At 37.1% G+C, this 24,232-nt stretch overlaps 1 protein-coding gene across 3 annotated transcripts in view; it reads right to left on the bottom strand.

The window, feature by feature from the left end:
• The window catches only part of UBN2 (ubinuclein 2), a 52,694-nt gene that overhangs the window by 25,483 nt on the left and 2,979 nt on the right, over positions 1 to 24,232 (bottom strand). For 2 of the 3 annotated variants that reach the window (XM_061450647.1, XM_061450645.1), the window contains exons 2-6: positions 21,830 to 21,922; positions 16,507 to 16,608; positions 4,764 to 4,901; positions 3,490 to 3,602; positions 1,952 to 2,450 (exon numbers count right to left, since the gene is read on the bottom strand). In XM_061450647.1, the coding sequence (XP_061306631.1) occupies positions 1,952 to 2,450; positions 3,490 to 3,602; positions 4,764 to 4,901; positions 16,507 to 16,608; positions 21,830 to 21,922 (945 nt within the window). The remainder of the gene's footprint in view (positions 1 to 1,951; positions 2,451 to 3,489; positions 3,603 to 4,763; positions 4,902 to 16,506; positions 16,609 to 21,829; positions 21,923 to 24,232) is intronic. The other variant, XM_061450646.1, reaches the window with a different exon arrangement.

Here is a 24,232-nt window from a genome sequence, read left to right as displayed (position 1 = left end):
GGTACTATCAAAGCATTTGTCCTTCTAAAAAAAAATTTAGAAAGGTGTTTGCTAGTAATTGTTTTACTACAAGTGTTTGAAGGTAATAGGATACCAGAAAGACAAGTTTGAAAGTCTTAAATGCAGTATCTTTAAGCATAATTAATACAAGGATTATCATCATCTTCTGGTTTATATGAAGGGGAGGAAAGATACGTTTTGACATTTTGGTCCCACGCAGATAGTTTCAGCATTATACTGTCACACTGGACAGTGTTTCTGGCTGAATTTCCAGATTCAAAAACTGCATCACTATCACTGAACTGTGCTTGGGTTTAGTTTTGTTGGGGTTTGTTGTTTGCTTGGTTTTTGTGGATTTTGTTTTTTTTTCTTTTCCCCACAGATTATCTTGATAGTTACCTTCACAATAGAGAAAAAGCCATTTTACTAATTTTCCTGCAGGTGTACAATATTGTCTTCTGTCATGGTAGCTCAGAATTGCCCATTTAGGGAACAAGAATGCATTCATCTACAAAAGGAGGTCAGGAAATTTTTGCTGTATTTAGTCAGTGGGTTTTTTATTACTGTTCTTAGTCTAGAAACATCATATTCCTGCAACACAGCCTTCTTCTTACAGCTCTATAAACTTCTTAGCTTTCTTTGCACTCAAGAGCACTAAAGCTGTGAGCATGTGAAGTATTTGACAAGAACCATTTCTTTTTTCCTGCCTTTTAGAAGACGTTTTCCCCCCACTGACGATGTGTCAGTTGATTTGCGTTTACAGAAGAAGGTGAGAAAGTTGGAGTCTTTACGTCAACAGTCTAGTTTTACCCCAAGTGTATGGATAAACTTGTTCTGCCAGCATCAAACTTCCAGAAGACATTATCAAAAGCACAGGATGGAAAAGTTAGGTTTTTCCAAGATCCACTGAATTAAGGCTTTCTTCCAGCTGTGTGGAGCTTGTTATACTGTGAAGCAGCATGAATTTGGGGGGTAGGCCACTGACTTTTGGCCTACTACAGTTCTTCTTCAGTTTTGCTAAAAGCTTATTATTACTTCATAGTAAAATTAATCTGAGTATTCAAGGATAGGCAAAACAATCTCTCTCACTTTAACTGATATTAACGTCTTGGCTGTAGTTAGCTTGGTACATTTAAAAATGACTAAGAACATTATAAGCCATTTACATACAGGTGAGAAACATTATGTTTTATCATTATCTGTAGCAAAGCAAGCTCTGCTACTGTTCAAATTATATTTTTCTGAAAAGGTAGTAACTTGAGCTGCTTTTCAAAATTTGTGCTGAGTAAGGAAAAGCTGCACTTTGTAATGAATAAGGAAAAATTTTAATATCAGAATCTGGATAATCAAACAACAAATTTATTCTCAACTTATCCACAACTGAAACAAGGAGCCCATCATACCTTAACAGCTCTGGTCCCTTTCAATAAGCTACTGAGATATTTTTAAGTTGTAGATTTAATACTTTTCATTAATATTTTAAACAAGTTCGGACTGCGTGCTAACTTTCCAAAAGAAAATACTCAGTTTTGTGGTTGTTTTGGAATTCGTTCTTCTTGTAGCTGGGTGGAGGGTTTTGGTGGGTTTTTTTGGGTTGTGGTGTGGGGTTTGTTGTGTTATTTTAAACTGGCAAGTTAGCAGTTATGTTACAAAGCCAAAAATCCAAGACATTTGTAAGCTGCTGTCATATTTCAGATTTCTTCCTCCAAAGAAAGAAAGCATCCATCAATTTCATCAACATTCAAATTAAAGTAACACCGATATTTCCATTATGGAAAAAACCTCAAACGAACAATAAAAGTTATTATACACAGAAGCTTTAGAAAACCTTGTCTCCACCGTGAAACAAGCACTGCTTTAACAATTGACCTTCATTGTCTCTGTGTCTGTTTCATTTGAGTAGAAATACAGATTCTTGAATGTAATCCTTTACCAGTGAATTCATACTTACTGTTCGAAGGTCTCCAATGCGCTTCTCAAGTAGTATAGGCAGACCTTCTGGGAGGGCAGGCACCTGCTTGGGTGTCATGACCTGAGAGGTGTAGGTTGCCTGAGTGACATTTCCATTTTCTCCTGACAGCTCAGATACTGGGCTGCCATCAGAAGTGCCATCAAGCAACTTGTCAAAGTCAATGTCTCCCAACATCTCCAGGGCACTTTCAGCTTCTTGCATGAGTTCACGTTCATTTGTGCTACCAAAAATGGAGAGGACAGGATCATTGATCCTAAGATTCAAGTCAGAAATATCGTTTCCTGCACTGAGAGAGGAAGAAGGAATTTTACTAGGGGTAGAGGCTGCAACAGTCACTGGCGGTTTTGGACTAGATTCCTTCTTCCTCATGGCTTCCTTCTCCTTTTGAAATTTACGGATCATGGCAGCCAGAGAGAGAGAGTCTTTATACAGTTTCTTTTTCTTCTTTTCAGACTTGTGTGAATTTAAGGCCATTACTCTGCAGAGGAAAGAAATCTTTCATTAGGATGCATGTGACTTTTGAGGCCTTTTTACAAAAGCCTGGGAGTTTAGTACAATCAAAAAATGAGTGGGGTAATGAAGCAAATGCTTTCTGCTTCCATCTTCAGACTATTCTATCAACTACCATAAAACTTTGCTGGTCATGTGATTTCATACTCTCCAACTGATTTGTTTTGTTAGGTTATGTACACACTGAGGCAAAGGTTATTTACTTTTGACTTCTCAATTTAATTATGGAGAAGTTGGCACAGTTGTTAAACTCATGGCTGATCTACCCTACTAAAATACTTAAACTTGCCTCTCAAGGCTTGTGAATGGTGACAGGTTGCTTTGAGACTAGGCACACCATGTACATTAAAAAAAATTTCTCTTTGCTACGAATTTTGACATTCAGGCTCAACATCTATACGCTACTTAAACAGAGCGCTTTTTGCCAATTCATCACCTTGATAAATAAAGAACAACTATCAATAAATTTACAATACCAACTTGAATATGCATAACAAAATAACTTTTACTCAACAACAATTTTCTAGAAGCCAATTAAAAACACAGCCTTGATCTTTCCATGCTAGCCTCAGATCTCAGGAAAGCACATAAAGTTGCTAAGAAATATGTAGAATTAAGCTACGTTTGTAATTTTTCAGATTAGAAACCGAGGGATATGAAGGAAATTATTTTTCATTAGAAGATGTAATTCTTAGTACTATGTAAGACTTTGAGTAGAACAATGATGGATAATACTATTCATAAACTTAACACCTCTTTTCCATAATGCTTTTTGCCCCTGTTTTGTTACTGGCTATTCAAAATATAGGGGGGGGGGGGGGAATTAAAAAAAAATCCGTTTGTAGGAATTATGAAAAAACTCCACATGAATTCCAAACCCAAAATCTACTTGCTATTAATTATAGTTTAAAAATATTCTGAACAGCTGTGATAATCTTGCTATGGTACACAAGCTTAAAACCAAACCTCACATACAATTCAAGGGTTATCTAATGAAAGAAACCTACCCCAACGATTTAGGAGGTTTCATTTTCCGAGGCTTCTTCTCCTTTTCTGTCACTTCATCTTTCCGCTTGCGCTTCTTCATTCCACGATCTTCACTTTCTTTTAACTTTGCTATCTAGAATGAGATCAAATAAAGGACAATGATTCTTACACCTAAAGGACTTCTACAGCAAGAAACATTTGGTTTTCCTTACACTTTCCAATTCAGAGCCAGGAAAAATACCTCAATGTGTGTAAAAGCAAATAGTACCACTGGATTCCTAGCAGCAGTGCAGTTGCTGACAAATCTCACTAATTACTGATGTTTAAACAGTTACTGAATTCAGAGAGCTTTCAACAAGAAAAATACTGAAAGGCACACACAGACTGATACTCCTAAGCAATGGCCAAATAGCCTTGGAAGACTGAATCCCCCCACCTTCTTCTGCTACCACAGCTTCATTGCTGAGTATGAAGTTACACAGTATGGAACACCTTTTTGGCCAGTTCAGTTCTTGCTGATCCCCAGTTTACCTGCTGGTGCAGAGTGGGGAAAAAGAAAGCCTTCACATTATGCAAACATTATTTAACACATCAGAGTTTTGTCTGTTGCCATCAATGCTATTTTAGTCATAAATCCAAATCATAGCACCGTAAGGGCTGCTATGAAAAAAAAAAGTTAACTCCATCCCAATTAGATCAATATAAGAACCTTAAAATTATGCTAAGGAATTATAGAGCAGGAAAGGACATCAGAAAACATGAAGCTCTTAGAATGGCATGGAACTTGTGAATGTACTATGCAAACAATTATGTTCACATTGATCATAACTTTGTCAATGTACGCAGAGCAGCACATTGTTTGGGAAAAACTTTATATGTGCTTTTTAGTATAGCTGTTCTTATACGCCAGGTTTACTTTAACAGACATGTTTAGTGTTATTTTGAATATTAGGAAAACTTTCAAATCATGCAAGAGTTGTGCAAAGTCATAAAAGCAGTACTGGAAAATTTCTCATCTCATAACAAAATCCCAATAAAATTACAGAATCATCTGTCACTTGAGGATGGATGGACACTTCTTAGCTTGCCTAATTGTTACTCTTACAAGACTGGACATCCCGAGTTATTTCCTGAAGGCTAGTACCTGAGCCACAAACCAGAAAATCCAATAAAACAGTGCTGTGCAGCATTCTGGTTTCAACCTCTTCATCTGAGCCATTCTATGCATATCAAATATTTCTCAGTGTCCACCTAGCATAAGCTGTGTATAAAAAGCATTTGTAAGATCACTCACTTTAGGTGGCCTATGCTTTTTGTCTTCTGCAAAGTCTTCATCCTCTGAGTCAGATGCCTGGCGGAACTGCAGTGTACCAGTGTTGATATAAAATCCTCCATATTTGGTTGTGAGGGATGCAGGAACTAATTCATCATACTGGGCAGGAGGAAAAATGAGTTTATCAGCATTTCTCAGTAAAATAAATATATAGTTAATTTACCAGTCCCTATGCATTAAAAAAAAAAAAAGAAAAAAATCTATACAAGTACACATCACAGCTTGTTGGAATAGAAACAGGATAGTAATGTTATTGAAAAATTACTGGCCAAGGCACAGGAAGCTGACATCACAGAATAACTTTCCTACTTTCAAATAATGCCCTTTTTTGGAAAAAGACAGGTTTATGGCATTAAAAGTACTGCTTTCTGAAGGAAATTAGGATGGGCACAGAGGCCTTCCCCCAAATCCCCCCCCCCCAAAAAAAAACCAAAAAAAAATGAAACAAACAAACAAACAAACAAAAACCCCAAGCTTTCAACCTTTTTCCCCCCTATATTCTGTCTCTTGTCTCTGAAGGCATGTTACATTATGTTAGATGTTAAATCTCAAGATATGTAAATCATATGAACAAATATATACCCCCTGCCTACAAGCAGGTTTACTTGATTGTTCACAGGTTGCTTTTGTCCAGGAAATAGGCAGGCACATAGTGAATTATTAGTTTTCATCTAGGACAGCCTTACAGGCATATCAGCAACATCACTGGCTGAAACAAAATTTTGTAAAAAACAAAACAAAAAAAAAAACAAAACCCCACCCCACAACCCTGCCTCTACCGATTTTAAATTTGACGTTTAATACTTCTACTGAATGCCCTTCAATTTTATGAGACAATGTGTGGTTCAAATTACTTTGTTAGTCATACTCTTTTATCACAGGCCCTTTAAGTTATCTGTGATAGCTACAGTTATTTCCAGAACCTAATTCTTCCATATTTTCAGAAAAGATGACAGTCTGAACACTGCACTGGAAGAAAACTAATCTGTATCAGAATTTTATAGAATTGGATGTTATATCCAGGAACAGATCGTAGAGATACTTCTGTAAATTAAGCATAAGAACTTGTCAAGATTATATGCTGTTTCATTAAGACTGCCAGAATTTTCATTAATACCAGTCTCTGCAGTGCATGTCATGTTCAGACATTTCAACACATGCTACATTTAGTACCAACTCTAACTACAGTGCTCTGCTCAAAATTCTACTTCTCTTACAAAAGTACCCTGAAATTTTCTTTTATTAAAAATGCTATCCCAGCCATGAGAAATTTCAGTGCAGTATCTGTTAGGCTTATTTCTAATTTTGTGTCGAATATTACATTGCCTCTTACACAAATACCACAGTGCCAGAACTTGTTACACTGGAAGTCATATAAACTCTCACTCTGTTTAGAGAGTTTTAAAACCACAAGGTTTCAAACTCTTATACACGCTTTGAAAAGTATTTAGTATTTATGAAGGAATTTCCCATTTAGAAGTACGAAGCTGTATCTCAAAAACATTGAAATCCAAAGACACAGGAAAAGTGGTCAATACTGAAGTACAGGGTAGGACATGAATTCTATTATTTCATGACTAGCAGCCTCCTCAGAATGACATTCTTCTCCCAAGCATTACCAGGAAACTGTAGGAAGTATCTTGTTAATAGCAAATTCTTAGAAAGGCTGGGAGGATGAGTAGATTGATTCCAGCTCTATGTGTAAGTAGCAAAGCCAGTCATGGAAGTGTTTGCAAGAGAACTTAGGGAGAGTTGCCTTGACAATGCTGTTACCGCTGCTCAGATAGAAAACATTGTCCTGAACGACTCCAAATTCAAACTACCAGTTTTAGTTTTCAAATTTGGAAAATTTTAGGATGGTGCATGCAAGCAACAAATATTAATTCTGGAGGCTATAGTCTGCCTGGAAGCATTAAACCAGAATGCCTGAGACACACACCTGCCAACAAAGATAAGGAGGAAGCGTTTCCAAGGCCTAGAAAGTGTTACAGAAGTACCAGTTACCAGTAAGTACCAGAAAGTGTTACAAAAAACCTCAGCGTCTAACAGACTTAGAATCAATTTCTGCCTACCTGAAACGGTAGTATGTTGGCACACCTCAGAGGTGTGCACTGTGGCAAAGGCAAAAGACAATTTTGAGTTACACCTGCAAGCTATAAACGTTTGGTAGCTCAGCCAAATGATTAAGATACTTGAGAAGGGAACAATGTGCTTGTTATTTTGAAGTCTGAATCAGCAGGCCTTCCATTGCATGTCTGAAGACAGAAATCAACAGGCTGAATAAATTAGTAAGCCATTTTAACTGCCACAACATTAACTAAGGACTTGAGATCACCTACATGAAGAGAACACACAGAGTGCAAAGCAGAGTGTCAGCTACCTACTTATTTCATTTCCCCCTCCATATGATGAAAGTAAAATGGTTTATGAACTAAGAAGTCTGGGCTACCAGAAGCATTGAGACAGGAAGAACTAACCAGAAGAGGAAAACACAAAATGTATACTTTGACAAGAAAGCTGGTGAAAGAGCCTGAACTGGAGACCTATGTGGATTTAATCTGAGTAAGTATTCAGAAATTTCAGTGAGTCATCACCTTTTATCTTCCTGAAATGGAAGGCTTAACAAGCAGTACAGAAAGGCAGAAAGGGAAATAAAAAGCAGTGACAAGACCTATGAAATACCCTAAGATTATATGAAAGACTAGCGCAAGAAAGCACGAGAATCTATTAATTGGACAAAAATAAGGCAAAGTGGGCTTGTCATTCATCTTAAGAGACCAGGACGACCATGCAAAATAGGAGGTGCAAAGTAAACTTGAGTGGAGGCTGGGTAAGAACTTCAGAGAAATCTGATGTTTTTCCACAGCTCTCAGAACCAGCTTTATTATGCACAAGGAAGATAAAAGGAAAAGAAAATAAATTACTATCCACAGTGCTTAACAGAGGAGGCATTTCCTTTTTGAGCTGACAGGGTGTGAACTGTATTGGTGAAGTGGGGCCAGAACAGGATCAAAACAGAAGAATACAGTAATTGCCAACTTTGAAGGAGAAAGTACACAGTTAAAGCTGGGACCATTAACATAGTAAGTGAATAACAAGTAAAGGAAAATGCAATAAAGACTCAGCTGCAGAGCAGTAAGGAAGCTCTGGAGAACACACAAGTAAGGAATAGACATTCCACAACCAAGGAAGCCATGAATCACAGCAGATTAACAGAATGATCAACATGCTATGTGACACAGATTTGTAAGAATAAGGCAACCAGAGAGGCAGAAATCATTCAATACACAGATGAACAAACTACCTATCCCATAACAGCCAGCAGGGAAATAAGGTCAGCAACACTTGGAAGTATAACTTATCAACTGAGGTTTCAACAGCTTCTGCTGAGCACTATGAATTCAGTCAAAACTTTTGAAGAGCCTTTTGAAATTCAGTTCTCCTAACCCTTGAGTTTACTTTTCCCTACCAAAATTAGTTTTTTCCTCAGCCTACCAAATTAGGTATAACTTACAACTAAATGTTTAATTTTATTTTCAACTTAGTAAAACTGGGGCATGCAGACCACAATTTACTTAGTATCCTCTCCTTTGAGGTAAGCTTACTCTCTTGTAGCACCTCAATTGAACAGAGAATTTGAATACAGCTGTACAAGATACTGGCAATAGCTGGATAAAACTTCATTTTAAAGTTTCTTCAGGAGTCTCAGTTAAAGGGAACATGGCTCTTGAAACTTCTAAATCTTCTGATTAATTGGTTTCAAGACTTTTGCTTTGCACTAGCTTTTCTGCATATGAAATCACAGAACTGATCCTATTCAGCAGAACAGGTAAAAGCCCTTTAGCATTCTGCTCTTCCTTACACATTCCAAGATAGAGGATAAATATTCTCAGACCTCCAAATACACAGGATTTCATCTATAAGACTCCTGAGAACAGAGATTTGTCCAACAGAAGATTATGGAATCATTCTGCAGAAAACAAAGGAAGACTGACGTATCGTCTGAGCATCTAAAAGCAGATCAGCATGTAAGTTATTTTCAACTACTGTCCTTGAGCTACATTGCTGTTTCTAGGGCCATTAATGTAATGAAATGTTTAGGTGTGAAAGAAATTTAGTTGGGTTTATGGATTATATCAATTTAGTTCTGAAATCCAAACCCACAGTATATAGCGGTATCATATTAATACTGTCAGCTCCTGTGTGCAGATATTTTGACCGTGATCACCAGATATTTTGACTGTGAGCTCATTCAGCTCTCTTCCAGGCAATAACGTACATTATAAAAATACATGTGAAAAGTCTTTATAACACTTCTATATTAAATTCTGGAAATGAGATCTGGAAATGAGTTTTGCTGCAAACACATCCAAGTATTTTTGAAGACATGCACCCTTGTGCATTATTTGTTGTGAAACTGGCATTATTCAGATAAAAGATAAGCAGGGATCACTTTTATTCCTTGTTCAGTTTATTTTTGAGATTACTTTAACCAGCTGGGTGGGTTGTTTAGTTTTCATCATTAGCCTACTAAATAAAGTCAAACTACTGAAGTTACTTTGAGTATGGCTGCTTCAGTCAAATGGATTTAATACCCATACACTGTGTTCAGTACACACTTGAGGGCACTTCAAACATACATAGTTGATAAATCTTTATGCTTCTTACAGACACAAATAACTGAAATGAAGTCTTCGGCTTTGCTGTCCTTTAAGGAGAAGTGTTCAAACAAACAGAACTTTCTGAAAAATAGCATAATCAAATATACAATGAAATCCTGGACAAGGCTAAGGGGGAACAATATATTGCTTTTGTAATTCAAGGTTACATTAAAAAACAAACAGAAAGGGCTTTCCCATGGGTAAAGAAGGTTCCTCTTCCAAATTTCATAGGCATGTTGTTTTGTGGTGTGCTGTGTTTTTTGACCCTGGGGCAGAGGACAGCTAACAAAGCACAACAGAAAGTGTAACAGACTGTTAAATAAAGATATAATACCTGACTCATGGTAATCTAGACTAGGATAGGATAGTCTCCTTGGAGAACCCTAGTTTAGTAGTCAGTATATTGTAATCAGTCAGCCTACAAGAGCACCTTGAGAGAAGTACTAGTACATGTATGTTGTCCTGTTTTGTTCTCACCATGACTACCATCTTTCATACCCCTCCAGCAGCCACAGAGTCAGACTATTAGCTTAAGCGACCTTCAGTGCAACAGGATGACGTTCTTACAGCCTTGAAAATATTTCAGTCTAGGATGTAACATGTATGACCACTCATGTGACCACCTTTATCTGTTCAACTCAATTCGTTCAAAGACTGAGCTCTGACCTACACTGAAAATAGATTTCAGGGGTTTTATGACAAATAAATATGCCATGTATTACTTAACCTCTCCAGGCTACCTGTTACATTGCTACTAGAAGATTCTGTAGAAAATAAAAAAGTTACACTTTCCTTTTCGATTCATTTAATGTGAAGAACAGACTTAACATATGATACTTAAGACAAATGCTCTTATCAAAGATCTCTTATTTTGGCATGCTATAACCCCCCCCTTTGTATTATATTAATAATCACAGTGTTTAAAAAAAAAAAATCACAAGCAAGTTCCTTGTGTTGCTTAAATAAATTCATCTAGTTGTGAAGAATAGTTGATCCTAGGCCACGATCTCACCCTCTACTAGCTCAGATGACTCTGAGAAGTGATTTAGTGCTCTTCAAAATATAAATTTAGCAAAAACCAAGAAGTTGCTACACATGATTATTTCTTACTCCTACATTCTTGATGTACACAAAAGCCAGATGTCTCAGGTTTTTTCAAGTTCCTATGCAGAAGTCAAGTTTTCAGTTTTCCTAGTTGCCCCACTGATATTAAATACATGAGCAGTCCTAAACTACCTGGTTGAAACCCAACACCAGAAGATGGAACTAAGAAAAAAAAAAAAAAACAACCCCCAAAACACCACCCTCCCCCCCCAAAAAAAAGGAAAAAATTTAAGAAATTATTTATTCCTTCCTAACAAAAAAATTATTTTACAGAAGGAGCAAGAGAACATTACTGTTGCAGACTTGTTCTGCTAATTCAACTACTTCTGTCCCTCTAGCCATAATGGCTCTTGATTAGGGGCCTGCTGGGTATATAAACATACTATTCTGCTTAATGCAGAACAGATACCTGGTTTATTTGTTTGGTACTCCATTTCACACCTTTATTTATCTTGGGGTGAGGACGGATAAAAAGCAATGGAATAATCTCCTAGTTGAAATTTGCCCTGGTATTCACACAAACACATATGACATGTCAGGTGCCAGCTGGCAGATCTACCCTGAAGACACCTAGGAAGCACGCAAGACTTCTTTTGTTAAAGGTGACATGGTGCACTCAGCTGAGTAAGCACTATTCTCCAACCACAGAATTTCCAAGACTGGGCAAAGTGACAATGAACAAGACAGACCACTAATATAAACAGAGAAATCCAGAGCCAACAAAACAGCTAATAAGCCAAATCTCAAGAAAGCTTTAATGTACCCTCATGTATTCAGAATGGATGAAGTTTTGCAATAGAGTTCTATAAAGTAAGCTCTTTCCATATAAAAAAATGCAGCAATGTTGAATTTATCTCTCAAACATAAAAGTATGTTTAATGCAGCCCATGCAGCATTTTCCTGTATATGCTTCTAACATTGGTGGGGTTCTTCATTTTGTTTGACATTCGATCTCTCTCAAGCAACAACACTGCCCTCCACAGCTTTGGATAAAACATGCTCCTTTGAGTAGAAAGGATGAGAGAACAACATCTGGCCCAGAATCTCACAAAACAAACAACAAAACAAAAACACCACCAAAAAAAAACCCAAAACCCAAACCAAGGTAAAAATTACCATCAGCTGAGCTCTGCCATTCTCCAGGTAGATATCATTCATGGCCACTGGCACACTAAGCTCTGATATTCCTCAAATGGATAACACTCTCATTGGGAAAAAACATCTCGGATATTCACAAGTCTTAGGCAAGATGCTCTTACTGGCAGCCCATCAGCTTAAACTTTTAGATCCCACCACTAGGAATACTTAAGGGGAAGCCAGGATGGGAGAGAAGAGGATGTTAAAATGAATCACACCTTTAATAAGCCTGGGGATAACAAGATGAAGCAAACCAAATTTATCCTGAAAAACATGAAAACTGTGTATTGTGACACAGAATTTTTGCGAAGACTAAGCCCGTATATTATGGAAAGTATTCTAGGCAACCTAGATAGAAAAATAGCAACTCTATTACCAGTGTGTTCAGAATTACTAAAAAATCAACATACAATCCTTGAAAGACTGTCTTTTAGAAGGTCTGACCTCTTGAGGCAAGATGCAGCTGAAGAAAGTGTTTTCCTATTAAGTACCTATTTTGGAGAAAATTTCCGTGTATGAGAAATGAGTGGTAGGCTAGTTTTCTCTACCCAGCATCACAGGATTCTTACGCTAGCATTTAGAAGGCTGCTGTGGAACCATGAATATAGTTCACTGGGTTAAATATTGTCATATTGCCCTGAGTATCCAAAGTACTGAAGTGTATATGCTTCCCATTGCTCTTGTTGTTCATATATTGCTTCAGGTCCTATCAGTGTTGCTACCTGGTACTGCTGCTTCAAAAGACAGCTTTCACTGGTTACAGATTTCTAGGTAGATGATTCCTCCTCTGCATGGGAAGAAGTTCAGCTATAGCATACATGGGTGAAGGTGCTAGCTGGTCTTTGTTTTGGACGTGCAAATCTCACTACCTCTGATTAAGAGAAAATTGCATACTTTTACACCTTTTTTTTTTTTTTAAGATTACTTCAGATCTTTGTTCTGTATTACACAGCAGAAGGCTCAGAGAGCACTGTATTCCCCTGGAATTTCTTATCTATGTGAAGCTTACATTGTCCAGAAGGTATTCAAGTAAGTGAATATTCGGAGGTCATCACATCACCAAGGTGTCCAGCCAAATCAGGCTGATATGCATGTGTGCATGCAGGTAGAATAAAGCAGAAGCAGAAATCTACAGGAACATCATTCCACAAAGAACACAGTTCCTGTCAGTTTACACTATAGTAAAACCTACTTTCAACATCAAAGCAGTGGAAAGACTGAGGAGGGACAGCTTGCTCTGCCAGTTATGAACATTTTCTATATTAACAAGGGTCCTTTAAGATAAGCAAAGATTAGAACTTGCCATCAGACTAACAGCACATGTTAGCAACAGTAAGATGGTCTTGATTTACATTTTTTTCAAATGGAGAGTTCACAACCCACTGGCTACAAACACTCAACCCAAAAATATCCACTGATATAGACCGAAGCATGGATTTCCCATTTGCCTGCAATTGCAGCCAGAGAGGAAAAGAAACTTCTTCCAAAAAGGACCAGCTAGAAGTTTTCCAAGGAGGGGAGCAAGGTAAAAAACCTGAGCAGCATATATATCAGATTCATCCAAAGCAAGCAGCAACCTGCAACTATGCACTTACTCCTGTAAGAGGAGACACACCTGAAGGAAGATGGAAGGCAGAAACTTGACTGCATCACTTAGGGTAATTATGTACCCAAACCCCTTTCATTCAGTTGGCATTATGTCTGTGCCCACTGAAGGGCGCCCTTCCGGAGCCCTTACTTTTCTGTGTTTAGTTTCCCCCAGGACATTGAGGGTCTTAATGCAGCCATGCTGCTAATGTCTTTACTGCACTGTAGGTAAGTACTTATATTCTTTGCAGAGTAAACAATGAAAGCAAATCTTTAAGAAGCTTGTGCACAGTTTGCATTTACACAGAAGGCAATGTAAACAATGGCAACCTAGCCTACTAAGCACACCAAAATTTACCCTACTTCATCAGGGCAGGTACCAGTGACCTTTGAGGAGCTTGACAGGAAAAGTCTCCTCACTTAGGAAAAGCTCCCTTTTGTCAGCACTTTCCAAAAACTTTATTCCAGACAGGCATGTCCTGCACCTCTCTGCATTCCAGCCCCATTAAAATCTGTTACCTGAGAACCATGCCATTAGCAAATTCCCTGCACTTGACCCCAATCCCTGCCCTCAGGAAAACAAGCAAAACAATTGCCTTCCTGGATCCTCGGAGGACCCAAATGCTGTTTGTTACATATGCTATTTGTTATATATACATCCATGTTACATGTACAAAATAGCTTAATTGGAAATGGATCCAAAGCAAGCAGAATTTCTTAAATACAATGCCTGCTAAAAACACACAATTTTATTGATTTCTTGAATAATACTTCATGGCATTACTTCAAAATCTGGTTCTAGAAGGAAACTATCTCTAAAGCTATGGAATATATCTCTTTCAGTGCCAAAGAGCTCAGTATTCCTTTAACACCTGTGACAAGAAAAAAGGTCTAAAATTCTAAAGAAGCTTTCAATTATTTTTTTCTGGGGTACAGAGGAGACAACAGGACACTAATCCTGTAGCAATTCAAGAGGCACTCTTACTCATTTTTCAAGTGTTTGTACCCAGGATATTATAGCTTTTTATGTGTAAGAAAGTTCATCTTCCAAAATGAAGCAAGTCCAGGCTGGGCCTGGCTCTTCCATTTCTCAGGGTACACTGTGATTTAATAGCTGGCTACACAGAAGATGAGCAAGCCAGACACGTAGATCTTTCTGAACACTTCCTATTTGCATCTGAGATGGAATGAGAGGTTTTGTTGAACTTAACTCCTACATTACAGGATCCTTAAGCTTTGCACCATAAACTGCAGCTGGCACGCAGTGCATTTTTTTTTTTCTTTTCTATACAGAAATGGGGGTGAAAGCAAAATAAGAGATGGTCTCTCTCTAGTCTGTATTTGTAATGCAGACACAAGGCATAATGATTTGTTCAGGAGAGCAATCTTTAGAGAATACACCATTCTCCCCAGTAGCTTCCACAGCTACCACATGATGCAACCATCTGGTCCCCTAACAACTGCCTTTTGTATGTTCCTGCAAGGAGTCTGGCAAAAGATATCAGAAATAAATGCTCCCATAAATCTAATGGATCTGCTGCTGGTAACAGCAGCAGCACTGTAAGGAGTGTTCCACCCTGCTAGACTCCCACACTTCTTTGATAGACACCTGTACTGTTGAGTACTGAAAGTTATCCAAATCACGTATCAGATCTGTGATAGGTCACAATAAATCCAGAAAAACCAAGCTATAACTTGGGTTCTGTATGATAAAATTTCAAAACCAAGGATGGTTAACTTAAGCAACAGTGACACCCAGTAAGCCTATAGGCTCAAGTTGTTTCTCAGCAGGAGTGAAGAACCTTCTTTCATACTGAGCTGAAGATCAGAATCTGACCTTTGGAAAGGACATACAAAGGCTTATGCCCCAGTACTGTTCCAGCAGCACAAAAGAATTTGAGGGATAACAATAGGACACTTTTAATATTGGCAAGCTCAACTAAAATTTTAATGTAGACCAAGAAAAAGGACAAATTAATACAAGCTACAATAAGCACATACAGCAAACTCACTTTTCATGAAACTTGCTCATATGCCTTCGAGACCTACTTCAAAAACTAACAGAGATAAGCTCAGCCTGCTATCCACTGTGTAACTTCTTTTGCTAAGAAGGTGTGAGTTCTGCAGCATGCCTTCTGTGCACCACCCACAGTTCTGAAAAGCAGTATTTATTGCTACATCTATATGCTAGATACCTCACAGCTCAGTGTTCAATGAAGCTCTTTAAAGTTTTATGATTTCCTAAGTCTACTATTACATCCAAGTGGAGGTGCAACACAATGCACGCTAAGCAATGCACTTTACTTCTACTGTTTTTCTTCCTGTTTCCTCACAACTCCTTTTCATCGTCTTTCCATTCGCATTCAGACTTTCAGCCTCCTCCTTTTCAGAGCAGCAGATCACTGCTGTTTTGTCCAGTGTAACTCGTATCTGCAAGCAGTGGAGGAAACTGAAAGCTGGGTAAGTAGCAGATGTTTTTTTTCTAGGGGATGATGTTTGTTTTTACTTGACTAAACAGCATACCTTCTTCCTGGTATCCAATAAAGGAGAACTATAGGAGGTCTCCAAGATTTTAAATCATCCATTCTCTCTCCCAAGCTTCTTCCTCATTCTCACAAGTTCATATACTATCCCTAACACGTCTTCAAATGCCTCTTCGCTAAACCTCCTGATATGCCTGATATTGCCTGAACCCATTATCTTTTTCTTTTACCTCGAGATGTACTTTCGTTTCTGCAAATATTCAGACAAAATAAGCTGTAGTGTTGTGCTGTTTAACCAAGCTGTTTTATCTCAAATTTTTCAGACACTCGGTGAATGTTTAGAATAACCATCCTGTTCTTAGTTGGTTTTAAGAGCAGAATACCCTCCTGATCTAATGCAGGAAATCTAACACCAGTAATCTACTAACAATCCAGATAGCTGGTACAAGAAACTAAACAGAGCCAGTGTAATTTCAGACCAGGGTAAATGAAGGGCACAAATAATTTCTAAAGCTGGAAAATTATGCAGCCTACCAATGGCCTTCTTTATTATTGCAGTGCATAATGATATTTGAATGAGACTACAAATACAATCACTCGTTGGATTCCCAAACAGGGTGCCTTTTGGATCTATTAGTTATACACTGGCACAATTTTTCCCATACCTTTCTTTATTAAAAAGAATAAAGCACTCTCTTATTTCTTCTTGCTGCTATGATGAGGCTTACTTACCGCTTCAGAATTATCAATGAAAGGGTCTGTTTCATCATAACCATAACCTATATCAATTAGATCCTGCAGGCGATCCTTCCGATGTCTGTGGGGCTTTCCACCCTGAAAACAAAACAAGAGTTAGATAATTTAGGAAACATGGAAACAACATACAAAAGACTACAGAACATAAAATATTTGAGGGATGGTCATTCAGGGAATTATTAGTTTTGCTTTCTTGAAGATGGTCTATACGACTTAATAAAAACTTTCACACAGGAATGAGTTCTGGTAAATGTGCCTCACCAGAATCATCCCTAAAAGGCATTCAACTAGCCACCTGATTTCTGCATTACTGAAATTTTCCTAACATTTCCTATTTAGAGAAGTTTCACTGTTTTATGTTTTTAAAGCATAGTGATAGAACTGTTAGTGATAGAAGGGCTGGGATAATTTAGAAAGTGTTAAGTTTTTCAGGATATTACAGAGTTGTTACAAAGGAAAATACTAATAGCCGTGCATTCAGTAAAGTCTTTCCCCACACAAAATAAACTGCTTCTCTACAGGAGAGTGAAGCCCAAGTCACAAATAAAACAATATTGATCTGGTACTTGCAGATACGGTGTCTATGAGTTTTCAAGAAATTACAGCAATCATATGACATAACTGAAGAAAAATGTGTTAAGATAAAATCCTGAAATGCAAGATCCATCACCTCAGTTGATAGGACTGGACATGACATGGTTACTTGAGTGACTCAAAGCCAGAAGGTGCATCACAGACTGCGGGCTCACTCGCCTCCAGGACACAATAAACTTCAATTTAACATGTAAGTACTTTTCTCACGTGAAAGTTTTATTGTTAAATCAAGTAAAAACTCACACCCAGCTCAAATATTCAGGGAATCTAAACTTAGTTATACAAATGGCAATCCACTTAGGATATAAGACCTACATTTCTGACTCCCACATACTGTTAGAACTGTCAAAGTCTTAAAAGATAAAATTCCGCAAAAGGCACCACATTTACTAAAATGCTAACTAGTTATCTTCAATGAATTCAAAAAGACTGCTCCTGAAGCTTCTCTGCCTCTACTCTACAGTTAAGCACATTTAAAATCTGAGTCTTTTCAGTTGTGACATCCAAATATCATAACTTGCTTGTTACTATGTATATGTAGACACTGTTCAAAGAAGGTTTCATCCTTGGTCTCATGAAAAGCCTAAGCATCTGAACACCTCCACTTTAACAATATTTTGCAAGAATTCAAGTTTGTAACTAAGTAAAGCATGTGCTCTTGCAAACAAAGAAGAATCTCTCAGGTATAATTACACAAATAAACACAATAGCCCTGGGAGGAGTGGGAGGGGAGAACCAAACTAAGTGTGTGTAATGCAATCCACCTCAATACCACATCTCTTGTTAAGACCAAGTAGCCACCAATATCCTTGTTTGCCAGTCCAAAATCCTGTTGCAGCAACAGCTATTCAATTATTTCAGTGTATGGGCATTACAAAAAATATTAAAAAACTCTCAATACATTCTGACTGCCTGTTATTCATAAAAACAGTGTGGATATGGAACAAAGTTAATGAAAAAGAAGTTCATAATACCAGAATGAAGAAAAGCAGGATTAAAATAGTAACCTATATTCAGACATATGAAAATATCTGAACCGCTTTATCTATAGGCAGAGAATTTTCTTCAGGCCTGGTTCGCTTATTTTTAAGGAAGAATTTTGAAAGTCCATGTGATCAAGATGTTAAGGATGCACGACAACAGCAGAACTATATCATCAACTGCATCAGTGTTTACTATGCACCAGTTCAGGGATATTTTACCACTGAAGCTTTTCACGTTTCTCAAAACAGTTCCTCCAACCTGGTCCCACAACATAAGCAGTCATGATATTAGAGCGAATCAAGATGGCTAGCTCCCGAGGCTGCAAACAGTACTCATGCAAGTTTTCAAAAAACTCAATATGACTTCAATAAATTAACAGGACTAGACGGTGGCAAATACAACGCCAACTTCTGTGAAATCTCCCAAGGACAAAAAACAGTCTATAAACCAGTAAACCTGATTTCTACATTGGGCAAGTCAACAGAAGTTATAAACAACAAAACCAGCAAGCACAAGAAATATACATTCCAGAGCAGGGAAGAATTTTGGTAAAAGCAAGCAGTACTTCAGATACTTGAAAAAAGGTCCAAATATCTGTAAAGTCAAAAAACTATCAAGTGATAAGAGGGAAGGTCCACTCAAATTAACGTCCAGTTTAAGGCTGAATAAGTATTTCATTTTGGCAACGAAAGTAATCAGTCAAGTCACCTAGGGATGTATATTCATTCATCTTTAGAAGCAACAGAGAGGGCTAAGAGTTGGAGAAATTACAGAATGGTTTGGGCATGAGATGTCAAAATTGCTGATGACAGTAAATATACGAAGACAACTAAATAATCACAGACAGACCGCGCGGTTGTTCTTAATATGGTAAATCATCAACTGAATTCATTATCAATAAAAGTCGTTGACACAAAAGAAGTACAACCCAAACAAGAATAAATATGGTGTGCTCACAATTTCTTATTCTGCTCAGGAAGCACTGGAGTTGTTACACACAGTTCTGTGACATTTGCTCAACAATCAACAGCGGTCAAAAAAAAAAAAAACATACCAAAAGCCCCACAAAACCTGGGACTTATAAAAAAAAAGGACAGAGGAAAAAAAAACAGAAGTCATCATTATACCATCAGTAAATCAGGGCATCCTACCATTAATATGCTTTAATTTAGAAACAGAAATTGGAACAAAAAAGGGAACAGTAAGCCAACAAGGATGTTTAAAATGGGATGCCACTAGTGTCTGATGATTGTTCTACCATCCATTACATGGACCTTTGTTTTGACCCAATAAAAATTCTTACATTAGGTACAATATTGTCCGAGATTCAACATACTGTTTTTACAACAGTGCTTGATTTAGTCTAGAAAGCAACAGTCATCAAAAGAACAAAAACTGGAACCATTCCAAACGGAGTTTTATGCTGATGTGTAAAACACACAGCAATTGGAGAAAAGTTCTGATCAAGTAAACAAACGGTACATTAACTTTATTGCATCTTACTTTATGAAAATATATTTATTCACAGGCTTTCTTAGTACCTGCAAGACATATCAAATACTGTACTGATTTGATTATGAGTACAGGAATTTATCTGAAAAGAAAGAAAAAGTTTTCAAAGAATACTGTTCTTCATGCATCAAATTTTTCATAAGTATTGCCACACGTGCTGAGATTCTTTTACTTCATTTTAATACAGATATAGATAGCAATACCTAATTAGTTTAAGTAGGATATAGTAATTCTTGCAAAGCTGATAAAACCAACAAAAAAAAAAACAACCCAACAACAACAAAACAAAACAGAAAAAAATCCAAAACAAAACCAAAAAACCTCTACTTCTCTTTCATACAACTAGTGGTTATTTTTACACTAAAACACCATTAAAGAGAGAGAAAGGGTATTTAATTTGTTCTAGTTTAAGCTAAGGTGTGAACAGCTCACCACAAGAACGAAAAGATGGCTGGATGCTGTCAGAACATGAGCAATTGTACTGGGTCAGCGTACAAAGATGCAATTTCTCTGAGCATGGATGGTAAATAGATTGATGGTTCTCTTATTCGAAGAGAAACAGCGCAGGGAATATCTAACACAAGAACTATTAATCACTCACCACCCTCAACGCTTATTGGCCCTAACATAAGTAGTTCTTTCTGCAGAAGACATTCCCCTTCCAGGAATTTTGTGGGGCTGAGGGGGGCATAGCAGAGGATGAGAGAAAGTATGGCAGAGAATGAGAGAAATGCAAGAAATCAGAAGTGCAAATAGTAATCAAGATACAAGAGCACTGTGAACTTAAAACTCTAATCTTACAAGTTTGTTACCTACTGCTTTCTAATAGTTAAAAGTATCTATTTGCCCCTTTTTATGACTATTGGGCATTTAACTCTGGTTTTTCTAAGCGTAACAACATGTTTTGTCCATAAATGTACATGTTTAGCTTTGATGTATGCATAAATGCATATGTAAAATTAAATTGCTTCCACTACCACTCCCTCCTACTTACATTGCTTTACGTGCTCTACACTAACTTTAATCTGCTGTAGTTAAGCAACTTGTTTTAGGGCATTATAAAATCTCTAACTTGTATTATGGAAATGAGTCTCCTAGAAAAAAACAGTTGAAACAATTTTTTTTCTCACATTCAAAAAACTAATTCATCTTTCAAATGAAAAAAAAAAAAAAGAGGATTCTGGAACTGCCTTCTCAATTCACTGGGTATACTGGGTTCCACTAATCCCTCTAGAAGACCAAAATGATTCCTTTCAGTTTAAGGGTTTCTTTTGTTATGTATCACAGTAATTACTTCTACAGAATGCATAGGCTTGGCACTCAGAGAAATGTGACTTTGCAAGAAAGAAAAAAAAAATCCACAAACCACCAAAAAAAACCTTGAATAAACCAGACAAGAAAGATTTTAGTATGTATATTAACAGCAAAAGATACAAATGGCTGCTCGTTTCCCTTCTTTATTACTGAAGTACTCTATTAGTAATCCAGAATATCAACATGCCTAAGCATGATGATGAGTTTTGATTGCCAGCTCAGAATTAATCACCCAACCCTACCCATATGAATTCTTAAAGACCTGTTTGGGCGCGGTTTCAGTCAACATTTTCTGATTTCTACCTTCGTTTATTACTGAAAGCCTCTTTATGTTACTACCTAGTGTTGTTCAAGTCATTCATGCTACACTTTCAGGAGTCAGCAGAGTATCTTTAGGCAGCTGGAAGCTAGAAGATAAACTCATCAAGCAATGACTTATTATTCAACAATAACTTCCTATGGAAACATTCCAAACTAGTCAGAAATTCACCAAGATCCATCAGTATTCTGCTCAAACAGAAGAGCTGTTCAAGAGTGCACACCAGTATTACATAAAATTTCTTTCCTTCAGCACAGTATTTATCATTAATAATCAACCTGCATCTATTACTCAGTTGTGTTTACATAGGAAGCTCTTTGAAGAAGAGCTTCTCAAGCTATAACGTTCTATAGACAAATCTATTTAGCAGACTTGTCTAATAAGCTTGTAGCAGGTTCAAGCTGCTTAAATGAAATATCATGAGACTGTCGGCTCTGAAGTATAGAGAAGTTATTTGACACTACATTAGCAGCCTTACTCAGGAAAAAAGAAAAAAAAAAGGTGTTAACATCTCTACAGCATCGTAAGTTATCACTATTAAATATTTGCACATTTTAATTCAGGTAAATAACTCACATATTTTGCCTCAAACTTCTTGGCTAGCATTTCTACTTCATGCCGCTCACGCTGTTCATCATTAAATGGATCTTCCAAGTGAAGAGATTTCTTCTGAAAAAAAGCAGAAGTCAAATATCATTCCATAAGAAACACTTTTAGTAGGGTTTTTATTAGAGGCATTCTATGTCAATAAACAATGCCCTGATAACTAAATACTGGATTTTATACTGAGTCCAAATACTTATTTTATTCTCTAAAAATTAGTTTGACCTATTCAGTTACAATTCAGTTACTTTGCTTCTAATGAGAACACAAACAGAAAAGTTAAGTGAAAGACAAGACTTACATTTTCCCAAGCATTCCACTACAACCTCAATTTTAAGCGTAAGCATAAGAGAACTATTGCCATTTGATGTTTAAGAGAAAGAACCCTCTCTAAACAGAACTACCTTTTGCTTCTGCTTTCACGGGTGCCTCTTATTGGTGCTGTGATCCTTCCAGACACAATATGCAGGAGGTACCTGGTATGCTAATTAGCAGGGAAGCAGCCAGAAGACTATAAAGCTCAGTAAGTTGCAACCATAAATTAATTCCTTTAATTCTTGTATTGCTATCTTTTCTTCAGATAATTTCACTAATCATAGCACAAGTTCTACTGACGCTATGGCAGCTATGACAAGAGAGATTTAATATTCCAGCTGTACAAATAAGCAGGAAGTACATCCCCCCTCCCTTTTTTTTTCTTTGAGAATGACGTTTTCATTAACATGAAGTCAATATACAGTAATCAAGGATATACATAGTGTTTTGGGTATTTTTTAATAAATAAGGTATAGCAGAAAAACAGGCTGCTGTCTTCAATTTAAGAATTCAAATAACATCAAGCAATTGTTGGAAGGGGAGCTGAAGGAGGCACTAAGATGCTAAAAGACAATGGACTGGAGTTCCATTTTACAGAACTTTATGGATAGCAACTATAAGGCACATGGACCACTCATAAGTGAATAAATGAAGCTTTACAGCAGACTAAGAATGAAAAAGCAGCACCAAGTTCAGAAAAGCAAGATCCTTCCACACTATCAAAAGCCAATATATTGACTAAATGGTGACCAAATAATGGCAAATTAGCCCACCAGTATTGAGACAAATGTAATGAGGAAGGTAAGCTAAGCAAAACTGAAAACACCACATAATTATCTTACATTTTCTAAATTAATAACTTAAAAGAAAAAATCAGTAGGTTAATCCTGAAACATAAGTTGAAGTTACATACATATTTCCTGCAGGCATACTTAAATATAAAATACCACTCAATACATGCAGCACTGCTTTCTCTACCTTTATTTGGGAATACTACTAGGCAAATGTTTGATTTTGTTTAATTGTGAAATAGGACAAAATCTGGTAATTTAAGTGTTAACCTGCCTCTCCACCACGCTCAAAGTTGTAGCTGACTACCAGATGGATTAAGTAAGCACTACTGAAATCTCAAATTCAAGGAAGTTTCAGTTTTGACAGTTTCTGCAGGATGAATGACTCTGACTTTGCAGTAACTTTATGACATTACTTCAGTGCCTTCATACCCTAACTTGACTGAAGCCGTCTTGGGTTTCTGGCTCACTCGCTTTAAGTTTTACACACCAAGCTTCTATTGCACCAACAGAAAAGGCAGCACACTTCTGCCAGTTTTTAAAGAGACAAACTCTTCATCCACACCAACTTATTACTCGCATACAAAAGCTCTACACGCATAATTCCAACCAAAAGATGAACTCTATCAACACCCCTATCAAAGGATAGTCTCTTGATCAAGGCAAAAAAGCAGGACAAAGACAGCATGAGATTCTAACAAACATTTCCACTTGCTTCTGATTCAGGCTATGAACCCAAATTTGTAATTAAACAAATAAGAAAAAAAAAAACAAACAAAAAAACCCGAAACCAAAAAACCTGCACTCCTCCTGTCAAGTAAGTTTTGGGATTCTTTACCATTTATTAAAAGACCTATTAAAGCCATGTTTGAAGTTATTCCTGTGCATCAGCCTTTGCCTTCCCAGAACTGCCTGCCTATAGAAAAACTTTCTTGGTTGTTCCAGTTCCAAGCAACACAAGATAGAAAGACAAGTTCCCAATTTTGTAACATTGAACTTTAATGGGAATAGATATAAGCAAGTCAAGCAACTTCTTCAAGGGATTAAGAAGCCTGCAAAAGCTCTCTGAAAAGCCAGTCAATCTTCTACTACAAAACCAGTCTGCATAGCTAAGTTTGTATGAACTGTTCATTTTAAACTGAATCATTACTAAAAACAAAACAAAAAAAAAAAAGGAAATCTAACACTCCACTGAAAACCACAGCATTAACTGCCCATTAGTTACTGCATACTTAGAGCAAATCTTACAGATTCTACAGAAAAGTGTAAA

Source organism: Pezoporus flaviventris, unplaced genomic scaffold (assembly GCF_033815535.1).
Source record: "Pezoporus flaviventris isolate CSIRO_AGI_PZ_B2104156 unplaced genomic scaffold, CSIRO_AGI_Pfla_v1 ptg000011l, whole genome shotgun sequence".
In the NCBI taxonomy this organism is placed as follows: Eukaryota; Metazoa; Chordata; class Aves; order Psittaciformes; family Psittacidae; genus Pezoporus; species Pezoporus flaviventris.
This window is presented reverse-complemented; position numbering and strand designations above follow the sequence as displayed.